At 50.4% G+C, this 12,527-nt stretch overlaps 1 protein-coding gene across 4 annotated transcripts in view; it reads left to right on the forward strand.

The window, feature by feature from the left end:
* The first annotated feature begins 397 nt into the window (after nt 1–397).
* LOC138473324 (deleted in malignant brain tumors 1 protein-like) overlaps nt 398–12,527 on the forward strand; it is a 633,955-nt gene continuing 621,825 nt past the window's right edge. For 3 of the 4 annotated variants that reach the window (XM_069611990.1, XM_069611993.1, XM_069611992.1), the window contains exon 1: nt 398–475. In XM_069611990.1, the coding sequence (XP_069468091.1) occupies nt 421–475 (55 nt within the window). In that variant the 5' untranslated portion in view covers nt 398–420. The remainder of the gene's footprint in view (nt 476–12,527) is intronic. The other variant, XM_069611991.1, reaches the window with a different exon arrangement.

Consider the following 12,527-nt stretch of genomic DNA (forward strand, 5'->3'; position numbering starts at 1 on the left):
AGGTGGGCGTCTCTTAAGTAATGTGTTTTCTAGAGCGCTTGCTCACGACAAGGGGCCTCTCGGCGCTGATTATTTTCTAACCCTACTGGTCCTCCCGAGCCTAGCACACCCTGGTGCTGCTATTAGGTCCCCTGCCATCTCCATAGGGGGTGGAGGGCAGGATTCGGGCACCAGTGAGGTAGAAGAGGAGGGGTCGCACTCACACCCTGTTCTGCATTCTTGTCCACCCAACAATTGAAGCTCTTACAATAGAGAGGGCGGGCGCGAGGAGTTGCCACGGGCTCAGCCAGTCATGAAACAGGCCCTGGAGCCGGTGTCCCAATACCTGGGCATACTTCCTCCTAGCGACTGCTGGCACCGGCCTATAAAAGCACCTGCGGCGGCAGTGCCAGCGATCAGCACTCCCGGCCAGGGATCAGGATGGGCTCCCCTCTGCACCTCGCGCTGCTGCTGCTCGGCGCACTGCACGCGACAGGTATGGGGAGGGGGGCTTCCTATATCATGTTTGGGTTTGAGGAGTAGAGCCCCTGCGCTGTACCAAGGCCCCTGTGGATTGTCTTTGCTAATAATTATAAAGGCCCCGCAGGTGGGTACATCTTGTTTTCAGATCTGAGGTGCAAGAGGCCGGTCTTGGTCCGTGCGGTGTGGACACATGGCGCCCCATTAGCGTGTGCTGCCTGCAGGTGCTGGGCCTTCAGCAGTCCCTCCCTCCGGCCCAGGCCCCCTCTCATCACCTCATGTTCTTCTGCGTTCTCTCTTTGCTAGGGGACACGCCCCCCACCCCCATATCGCCCTATGTTCCCCTCCATTCTGCGTGACCCTGCCCTCTTTTCTCCATCTCCCCCTCTTTTCACCTCCACTCGCTCCCCTTGTCGTTCTTCTGCCTCCTCCCTCTATATTCCTCTCCCCCCCCGCCCCGCCGCTGTACATCTCCTCCATGCACCCCGATTCCTCTCTCATCTTCCGCGCGCCTCTTCCTGTACCACGCGCTCTCGTTGGCTTCTCTTTCTTCCCTCCTGCTTGGATGGGATGTCTCTCTCTCTTTCCAAGGCATCCTCCACACTTTCCCTACTCCGCCTCTCGTTTCTCTTTTCTCATTGGCTGCCTTTCTTCGGGTGCTATGGAGAAGGACGACTCATGGGTTGGTGCATCACACTGCCCACAGCTGGGGTGCAGCGTGACACCATCCGGCGAGATGAGCTCTGGTGGGACATCACACCGTGTGTTGGGCTCTGGTGTGACATCCCGTGTGTTGGTTGGGAGTTCACCTCGCAGGGGAGTTGGGCTCTGGTGGGACATCCCTTGTGTTGGTTGGGAGTTCACCTCCCAGGGAGCTGGGCTCTGGTGTGACATCACACCGGTTGTTGGTTGGGAGTTCACCTCGCAGGGGAGTTGGGCTCTGGTGGACATCACACCGTGAGTTGATTGGGAGTTCACCTCGCAGGGAGTTGGGCTCTGGTGTGACATCACACCGTGAGTTGATTGGGAGTTCACCTCCCAGGGAGCTGGGCTCTGGTGTGACATCACACCGTGAGTTGATTGGGAGTTCACCTCGCAGGGGAGTTGGGCTCTGGTGTGACATCACACCGTGTGTTGATTGGGAGTTGGGAGTTCACCTCGCAGGGAGTTGGGCTCTGGTGGGACATCACACCGTGTGTTGGTTGGGAGTTCACCTCCCAGGGAGCTGGGCTCTGGTGTGACATCACACCGTTTGTTGGTTGGGAGTTCACCTCGCAGGGGAGCTGGGCTCTGGTGTGACATCACAACGTGTGTTGGTTGGGAGTTCACCTCGCAGGGGGACATCACACCGTGTGTTGGTTGGGAGTTCACCTCGCAGGGGAGCTGGGCTATGGTGGACATCACACCGTGTGTTCACCTCGCAGTTGGGCTCTGGTGTGACATCACACCGTGTGTTGGTTGGGAGTTCACCTCCCAGGGAGCTGGGCTCTGGTGTGACATCACACCGTTTGTTGGTTGGGAGTTCACCTCGCAGGGGGACATCACACCGTGTGTTGGTTGGGAGTTCACCTCGCAGGGGAGCTGGGCTCTGGTGTGACATCACACCGTGTGTTGGTTGGGAGTTCACCTCGCAGGGGAGTTGGGCTCTGGTGTGACATCACACCGTGTGTTGATTGGGAGTTGGGAGTTCACCTCGCAGGGGAGTTGGGCTCTGCTGTGACATCACACCGTGTGTTGATTGGGAGTTGGGAGTTCACCTCGCAGGGGAGTTGGGCTATGGCGTGGCTCTGGTGTGACATCACACCATGTGTTGGTTGGGAGTCCACCTCGCAGGGGAGTTGGGCTCTCGTGGGACACCATTATAAGGGTTGGGCTGTGGTGTTACTCCATTGGCTGACGCCGTGATGCTTATGGGTTCAGTGCGTTTTATAAATGAAAACATAAGTGCATTAAATAAATAAATAAAGCCGTGATTTTCAACAGCAAAAAGACATCCAGACAATAATACACTTGGTGTCTAGTTCCAGTTAATTTGAAGAAGGTTCTAGAATCCTTCCTCCTGGGATAAGTAGTAAAAGGCGCTCCTGCAAAGACAGGTGGGACAAGAGAGCGAGAGGAGGGGCTTCCTTGGGGGCAGCTATGAGGGGAGTGGGTACGAAGTAATACTAATAATCGTTATTGTGATTTAGTTCAAATTGAACATTACCAAACATTAATTCTGTGCAGTCAATTCATACAAATAATTAATCGAGTTTCTCACGCAGCATAGCTCCCAGACACCTCAATCATAAGACTAATGGCAAAACATAAAATACATACATATTTAACCAATTCCATCTTAAAATATACTTAGTAAATAGAAAAATACCTTACACCAAAATCTATAAAAACCAGCCTTCCTTTTCAATTCATTCAAATGTATGGAAGTGACCAGTCCTGCCAGTGGCAATTTCAGCCTCAGTTACACAGGTATCTCTCTTACCCCCAACGTTGCCTCTTGCTAAGGGGACCACCTCCGGGACACCTGAAGGCAGACCCGAAGCAGGGCTGCCTGAGAAGAAATAGCCTCAGCGTTCAGGCAATAATTCCAGGGGGTCTCTGTAGTAACCACCTCATACCTATGGACTCTATTCCCAAGTGTACACATATATGTGGGTCCCATAGCAGCACACTGTGTCGCCCTCTTTCTGTGTTTTTACAGACACGGCAAAACCGTGCCTCGGCGGCGAGTTGCAAACGTGGGCCATTCACATCCAATGCAAGAAGTTGGTTCATTCGAAGCTGTAAAATAAACCGCCTTACGTCTCTGTCTGGGCATAGCAGTGAATAAGGCTGTGTTTTCCAGTGTCTGTGCACCACGTTTACAACTGCCTCATGTCCCTTTAATTTGGAGAGGTGTAGATAGTTATTACACCAGTCCCAACTCTTGCACCAGCCCCACAAAGGCCTCCTTCAGGGTCGCATAGGGTCTTCCCAGATCAGACTGGGAGCCCAGTCAATCCTGTCAAATATGTCAAGATTCAAATTCACGTAATGACTTCCCCTGAAGACCACTTCTTTGCCACCACTTTCCCCCAGTCGTGCCAGCAAGGCACAGCTAGGTTTGGCCTTGGATTTTAAGTAGAAACAACCACGTGCCCTGAGCGCCATGCCCCTGCGTGAGGTAAGTCCTAGCTCTAGGTACAAATATTCCTTGGGGCAAGAGGGACTAAGACTCAAGACCGTGCACCAAACGAAGCCCTCTCTCCTAGTAACGCAGGCGAGATCCTGCATGGGCAAGGCTTCAAGCCTGTAAAGTACTTCAGGATAAAGCCGGCATTGCCTGTACAGGGTAGTGATGCCCTTAATTGAGTATCCCACATACTCGTGAGCAAACCTGCGTACTTGGTAAGTCAATAGTTTGGCCCTCCTGACCTGACTCACAATGATCTGCTGATATCCTGACACAACATGTAATTCCAATCCCAGGTAGGGGTCGGAGGGACCATAATCCATCCAACCCAGAGTAGTTTCCATCATCACTCTGTGGACTTTCCTTCTCCAAGTTAATAGCCAGTTCATACCTATTGCCATATATTGCCAATACATGAAGCATGTTCTTCATGCCTGCAAAAGTGTGGTCGCAAATGACAAGGTCATACAACATGGCAACAACTGGCACAGTTCCAATCTTGGGGGGGGGAGAGTTAGCTTTCGCCTGCAAACACATCAAAAGATCAGAAATGTACACATTGAACAACAGGGGAGCCAACGCCCAACCTTGCTTGACTCCTGTTGACTCTGGTCGAAGGCGTCGCCATCCTCCATTGTCCAACCTGACCCACGCCCAATTATTACTCTGTAGCAGAGTTAGTATTTGCAGCAGCCATGGCGGGCACCTCCGTTTCCCAAGTTTAGCCCACAGGATCTTCCTGTTTACTTGCTGGAATGCAGATCTAAAATCCACAGAAGCCACATATAAGGTCGCTGAACTATTGCCATGGGTGGTTTGTGTAAGAGCGTCTTGGGCTCTGATGATGTGGGCTACCGCCGACCCTGGGCGGAAACCGGTCTGAAACGGGTGCAGGATATTATTGCCATCCAGCCATTTCTGCAGTTCCTTTAGAACCAGCGTAGCCAAGAGTTTGCCAGAGGCGTCCAACATGGACAGCAGCCTATAAACGTCAACATCCAGTCGTTCACCCTTCTTGTCGATGGGTATAAAGACAGACTGGTGCCATGAAGATGGAATCATAACTCGAGTCAACGGGATCGGCATAGCCTGTGGCCAGTTCTCAGGCTCGCTCTTTAAAACCCCATTCGCCAGGCCATTGGGCCCTGGGGCTCTGGATGTCTCTAATTAATTCATGGCTACCCCAAGCATCTTCCTGTTTTTCTCCAATGGCCAAGCCAGATCAGACTTGGGGAATACACATCGGGCCGAGGGGTCATAGGATTTCCTGCCAATGTGGGCACAGCAAGTGCCTCCCGAGATCGGGTTAACACAATTCTTATCCTTTTCCCCTGAGTTGTTGCAAGTTATTAACACAAAGCTCCAGAATCCCGTCCCACATACAGCTGAACAAACTGCTCCCATTTTAACTTTTTAATCGTATCCTTATGGTTCTTTAACCAGGAACGATACTAATTTTTGATTCCCTCAATTTGAATTACCAGGGCACCTAGTTGTCCACTGGGGGTGTTTCGCAACCTAAGGCCACGAATGGGCGGCGACGGTCGCGTCTCTTTATGTCAAAGACTTGAAAAGGCTTAGTATTACTAACCACTGTGGGGGCTCTATTACAGCCCCCAACCTCATGCACAACAAGTGAGAGCCAAGCCTCTGTTTCATTGGCCTTTTTACCTTAAATCCTTTCCAATCCAAATAACCCTGGGAGAAAACCCCTGCACACAGTTTCCCAATGTTTACCTGAGTCCAACCGAGTCTATTCCCTGCAGGATGTGGCTCCACGTGACCACAGTTCGGGATGTTAATTTCTCTAGCATTCATGTGTAAATCAAAGATCAGCATGGCATGGTCACTACAGGCGCTTGGAACAATTCTGAGAGCATTAACCAATTGCAAAAGGCAATTAGTACCTGTGAAATAGTCCAGTATAATCCCCCCCTCCCCCCTCAATCCCCCAAAAGACCAGGTTATACAGCCCGGGTTATCTCCTCTCCGACCATTCAGCAAAAACAAGCCTCAGTCCTTCAAGTAACTAAGCCACTGCCGCCCCCTGGCATTATTGGATTTTTTATGTGGCATAGTGCTTAGGTTAAAGTCTGGCCCTTCCAATCCATCCACACATCTGGCATGCCAGTCTCCACACAGGATTAGTGGGTTAAAGGCTGCCAGCTCTCCCCAGGCCGCCAACGTAAGATCTAAGTTATCAAACGCGTCATCCCCGCCATCCTCTCCTGGCGGATCACAGAGAGATATAATTACCATACGGTCCTGTACATACCCCACATTCCTGCTAAGCTCAACCGCTAGCACATCTGCCCCAGACTCATGGCTGCAAGCTAAAGAAGGGGTGAAGTCATCCCTAACCCCAATCAAACCCCCTCGAGACGACGTCCCACTCTCCCTTAGATTGGAAAATGACAAACCCATCAATAACGTGAGCCTGGTCCCTTTAAGAGCGAAGCAAGACTATGTGGTTTTCAGCCTTGTAGCAACTTGTGGTGATTCCTTTCTTTAAAAAAATGCTTTTGGTTGAAAATGAATTATAAATTTGGCAGCACTCCGATCTCTAATACTGAGACTGACCATTATAGGAAATAGCAACAAAAAACACAGGTGAGTTCGGATTAGTTGTGCCAATTCTGATTTATTTTCTTCGTATTGAAATAGTTCATTCAAAATCATAGGTTTTCAGATGTTCATATAGGGCTTTTAGTCGGCTTTATCATTCTTTCCTTGATCAATATCTCTAATTAGACAATATGTCAAAAGTCAAAATTCTCCCTATTCCTTGATCGATAATTCAAATTTGACAGTGTATCAAAAACCAAAATTCTCCCTCGACACGTGTTTCCCCGCTTGTGTATTTCAGCGCTTCCTCAGGAGGGTTATAGTCAATGTTCTGGCTGAATTCTGTTTTGGAATGTTGTGAGTCTACGTTGATCTTGTCTTTATGGTATGGTTGTACAGTATAAATCGCATCCGCGGTGATCTTCAGTATTTTGGGTTCATAAAGTCCTGTATGGTTAACAGGGTTATCATGCCGCGAAAACTATAGGAAGGAGAAATCTACCCTAAAAAGGAATGAAACGCCAATAGGAAAGATGAACAGGGAATTTCAGGTTTTGGGGTTGGAACCGAATTGCCGCGTTCATTTGGTCTTATCATAACCCAGATGTTTCTAAGCGCAGACCCAGGGATCCAACATGTGTTGCTCGCTGTGCTCTTGCTTCTAAGGCGAGCACGTCGCCCCTGAGCTATCCTCCCAAGACCTTTTAGGGGCCTGAAATTAGGAATCTGGTGAAGCCAAAAGACCGAAGAGAAAAGCTCCCTGTGATGTCATTGGTGAAATCGGCTGAGATGTCATCAGTGCGCTCTAGTTTCCAGTGACATCATTGATGATGCGATACAAGACGTCATACATGATGTCATCTGTGATGTCATTGGTGAAATCGGCTGAGATGTCATCAGTGCACTCTAGTTTCCAGTGACATCATTGATGATGCGATACAAGACGTCATACATGATGTCATCTGTGATGTCATTGGGGAAATCGGCTGAGATGTCACCAGTGCGCTCTAGTTTCCAGTGACATTATTGATGATGCGATACAAGACGTCATACGTGATGTCATCTGTGATGTCATTGGGGAAATAGGCTGAGATGTCACCAGTGCGCTCTAGTTTCCAGTGACATCATTGATGATGCGATACGAGACATCATAAGTGATGTCATCTGTGATGTTATTGGGTAAATCGGCTGAGATGTCACCAGTGCGCTCTAGTTTCCAGTGACATCATTGATGATGCGATACGAGACGTCATACGTGATGTCATCTGTGATGTCATTGGTGAAATCGGCTGAGATGTCACCAGTGCGCTCTAGTTTCCAGTGACATCATTGATGATGCGATTCAAGACGTCATCCGTGATGTCATCTGTGATGTCATTGGCGAAATCGGCTGAGATGTCACCAGTGTGCTCTAGTTTCCAGTGACATCATTGATGGTGTGATAAGAGACGTCATACATGTCATCTGTGATGTCATTGGGGAAATCGGCTGAGATGTCACCAGTGCGTGCTAGTTTCCAGTGACATCATTGATGGTGTGATAAGAGTTGTCATGCGTGATGTCATCTGTGATGTCATCTGTCTGCTCATGAACCGTGCAGCAGGCGGACTTGGAGTCAAGGTGGAGCAGCTTTCCATACTTGCTCAGTTTCAAATGTTAATGTTATTGCGTTTTTTTCAGATTTTACAAAAAAAGCAGAATTCATAACTGCCCAAATGTATGGGGTATGGGGGTGCAAATGTGTTATGAGTGCCAGGCGGAAGCAGGAATTCCGCAGGTGAAAACCAGACGGCGGAAGAACCACTAGCGACTCTGGGCTGCGGGACTAGCGACCGCACCTGCCCATTGTCTGTGCTCCCTAAACATGCACAGTGACTTGCATAAAGTGCTGGACAACAGAGCAGGCAGAAACTAATGGGAGCCAAGCAAACACCTCAGGTGGCAGAGAGGCCCAGACATGGCCATGGCCACCGTGCTGCAGACAAGCACAAGGTTTCCTGGTTACTGCAAACATGTCATCAGGTGCTTGCCCTGGCAAAGTGTTCTTTATGTACACAGGTCTGCGCCGTTAATTAGCTGGGCACACTCTTGTGGGTCTGAGCAGTGATACTGTCAGGCAGGCATGAAAGGCCGGGAAAGGGCTGTGCGTATGAACGAGCCTCATGAAACCATTTGCCCCCGCCAGAGGCGCACCGACTGTTGAAGGGGGATCTAGGGGGGGGGGGGGGGGGGAGCACACAGGAGCCCAATGAGGCCGAAGCATGTCCGGGGGTGCTTGTGGTCGAAATCATGTGACCAGGACTGTGTTCGAGCTGGACTGTCCTTTTTTGGGTGGGACCAAGTCTGATTTGCATAGGGTCTTTCCCCTTCTGTAAGGGCTTGGCAGGCTGAATAACGGTGGTCTAGAGGGTTGCCCAGAGCCGTGCCAGTGGTTATGATTCATTCTGAACCTATCAGCCATCACCTTTTGGTTTTGCTGCAGGCAGTCATACAATGGTAGGACAGGGATGCCCTTGTGGATGTTGTGATTAGCTCCTGGTGTAACGCTTCACCCCTCCAGAGGAGCACTCACTGTTGAAAGGGTGAGGGCACTCGTACTGGTTGCGATGACGCAGGTGAGAGGTCTGTTTAGTGAAAGCCCTGCTCAAAGAGTTGTGCAATTGAACGCCCAAGGTGTGTTTCCTGTGAAATGATGCTGGCTGTAAATGGTACCTAGGCGGAGAATGGGCACCCAGCAATGGGCAAAACTAATAATGGAGAAAGTGTTTCATCTTCAGTCTGGATATCTTCGTCCCGTTAAATGCAACAGTCCAACCTTTCCGCTGACATCTGCATGTTATACTACAAAGCAGTAAAATGGCACACATGATGCTGCCGTTACACATTTGCAATAGTGATGTGTTTCTAAGCCAGTATAAATAACTTGACATCTATCTCTCCCTCTATCTCTAGCTCTGTCTCTATCTCTATCCCTATCTCTATCTCTATCTCTGCCCCTATCTCTATCTCTATCTCTATCTCTATCTCTATCTCTATATCTGTCTCTATCTCTATCTCTATCTCTAGCTCTGTCTCTATCTCTATCCCTATCTCTATCTCTATCTCTGCCCCTATCTCTATCTCTATCTCTATCTCTATCTCTATCTCTATCTCTATCTCTATCTCTATATCTGTCTCTATCTCTATCTCTGTCTCTATCTCTGTCTCTATCTCTATTTTGGTCTCTATCTCTGCCCCTATCTCTATCTCTATCTCTATCTCTATCTCTATATCTGTCTCTATCTCTATCTCTGTCTCTATCTCTGTCTCTATCTCTATTTTGGTCTCTATCTCTGCCCCTATCTCTATCTCTGTCTCTATCTCTATCTCTATCTCTATCTCTGTCTCTATCTCTATTCGGTCTCTATCTCTGTCCCTATCTCTATCTCTGTCTCTATCCCTGTCTCTATCTCTATCTCTATCTCTGCCTCTATCTCTATCTCTCTCTCTATCCATATATTTATCTCTATCTCTGTCCCTATCTCTATCTCTGTCTCTACCTCAATCTCTGTCTCTATCTCTGTCACTATCTCTAGCAAAACAGAAAGGTGATGGCTGGAAGGTTTTGAATTAATCATAACCACGGGCAAAGCTCTGGGCAACCCTCCAGACCATCGTTTTTCAGCCTGCCAAGCCATTACAGAAGGGGAAAAACCATATGCAAATCAGGCTTGGTCCTACCCCAAAAGGGGCAGTCCAGCCCGAACTGCTAGGTCACATCCCTTCTGCACGAGACCACAAGCATCCCCAGACATGTTTCAGCCTTGTTGGGCGTCATCAGTGAGGAGTAGCTTGGGTCTCTAGGCCCGGCAGACTCGGGACCCACGTCTGGGTATACCCGTCCCACTCGGGGTGACTTTAGCAAAACAGAAAGGTGATGGCTGGAAGGTTTTGAATTAATCATAACCACGGGCAAAGCTCTGGGCAACCCTCCAGACCATCGTTTTTCAGCCTGCCAAGCCATTACAGAAGGGGAAAAACCATATGCAAATCAGGCTTGGTCCTACCCCAAAAGGGGCAGTCCAGCCCGAACTGCTAGGTCACATCCCGTCTGCACGAGACCACAAGCATCCCCAGACATGTTTCAGCCTTGTTGGGCGTCATCAGTGAGGAGTAGCATGGGTCTCTAGGCCCGGCAGACTCGGGACCCACGTCTGGGTATACCCGTCCCACTCGGGGTGACTTTAGCAAAACAGAAAGGTGATGGCTGGAAGGTTTTGAATTAATCATAACCACGGGCAAAGCTCTGGGCAACCCTCCAGACCATTGCCAGTGGTTAAGATTAAGTCTAAACCTTCCAGCCATCACCTCTTTGTTTTTGCTATGTCACCCCAAGTGGGACGGGTATGCCCAGACGTGGGTCCCGTGCCTGCTGGGCCTAGAGACCCAAGCTACTCCTCACTGATGAGCCCCAACAAGGGCGAAACATGTTTGGGGATGCTTGTGGTCTCGTGCAGAAGGGATGTGGCCTAGCAGTTCGGGCTGGACTGCCCCTTTTGGGGTGGGGTCAAGCCTGATTTGCATATGGTCTTTCCCTTCTGTAATGGCTTGGCAGGCGAAGAACGGTGGTCTGGAGGGTTGCCCAGAGCATTGCCAGTGGTTAAGATTAAGTCTAAACCTTCCAGCCATCACCTCTTTGTTTTTGCTATGTCACCCCAAGTGGGACGGGTATGCCCAGACGTGGGTCCCGTGCCTGCTGGGCCTAGAGACCCAAGCTACTCCTCACTGATGAGCCCCAACAAGGGCGAAACATGTTTGGGGATGCTTGTGGTCTCGTGCAGAAGGGATGTGGCCTAGCAGTTCGGGCTGGACTGCCCCTTTTGGGGTGGGGCCAAGCCTGATTTGCATATGGTCTTTCCCTTCTGTAATGGCTTGGCAGGCGAAGAACGGTGGTCTGGAGGGTTGCCCAGAGCATTGCCAGTGGTTAAGATTAAGTCTAAACCTTCCAGCCATCACCTCTTTGTTTTTGCTATGTCACCCCAAGTGGGACGGGTATGCCCAGACGTGGGTCCCGTGCCTGCTGGGCCTAGAGACCCAAGCTACTCCTCACTGATGAGCCCCAACAAGGGCGAAACATGTTTGGGGATGCTTGTGGTCTCGTGCAGAAGGGATGTGGCTTAGCAGTTCGGGCTGGACTGCCCCTTTTGGGGTGGGGCCAAGCCTGATTTGCATATGGTCTTTCCCTTGTGTAATGGCTTGGCAGGCGAAGAACGGTGGTCTGGAGGGTTGCCCAGAGCATTGCCAGTGGTTAAGATTAAGTCTAAACCTTCCAGCCATCACCTCCTTGTTTTTGCTATGTCACCCCAAGTGGGACGGGTATGCCCAGACGTGGGTCCCGTGCCTGCTGGGCCTAGAGACCCAAGCTACTCCTTACTGATGAGCCCCAACAAGGGCGAAACATGTTTGGGGATGCTTGTGGTCTCGTGCAGAAGGGATGTGGCCTAGCAGTTCGGGCTGGACTGCCCCTTTTGGGGTGGGGCCAAGCCTGATTTGCATATGGTCTTCCCCTTCTGTAATGGCTTGGCAGGCGAAGAACGGTGGTCTGGAGGGTTGCCCAGAGCATTGCCAGTGGTTAAGATTAAGTCTAAACCTTCCAGCCATCACCTCTTTGTTTTTGCTATGTCACCCCAAGTGGGACGGGTATGCCCAGACGTGGGTCCCGTGCTTGCTGGGCCTAGAGACCCAAGCTACTCCTCACTGATGAGCCCCAACAAGGGCGAAACATGTTTGGGGATGCTTGTGGTCTCGTGCAGAAGGGATGTGGCCTAGCAGTTCGGGCTGGACTGCCCCTTTTGGGGTGGGGCCAAGCCTGATTTGCATATGGTCTTTCCCTTCTGTAATGGCTTGGCAGGCGAAGAACGGTGGTCTGGAGGGTTGCCCAGAGCATTGCCAGTGGTTAAGATTAAGTCTAAACCTTCCAGCCATCACCTCTTTGTTTTTGCTATGTCACCCCAAGTGGGACGGGTATGCCCAGACGTGGGTCCCGTGCCTGCTGGGCCTAGAGACCCAAGCTACTCCTCACTGATGAGCCCCAACAAGGGCGAAACATGTTTGGGGATGCTTGTGGTCTCGTGCAGAAGGGATGTGGCCTAGCAGTTCGGGCTGGACTGCCCCTTTTGGGGTGGGCCAAGCCTGATTTGCATATGGTCTTTCCCTTCTGTAATGGCTTGGCAGGCGAAGAACGGTGGTCTGGAGGGTTGCCCAGAGCATTGCCAGTGGTTAAGATTAAGTCTAAACCTTCCAGCCATCACCTCTTTGTTTTTGCTATGTCACCCCAAGTGGGACGGGTATG

This window comes from Ambystoma mexicanum, chromosome 8 (assembly GCF_040938575.1).
Source record: "Ambystoma mexicanum isolate Mex_15411 chromosome 8, UKY_AmexF1_1, whole genome shotgun sequence".
In the NCBI taxonomy this organism is placed as follows: domain Eukaryota; kingdom Metazoa; phylum Chordata; class Amphibia; order Caudata; family Ambystomatidae; genus Ambystoma; species Ambystoma mexicanum.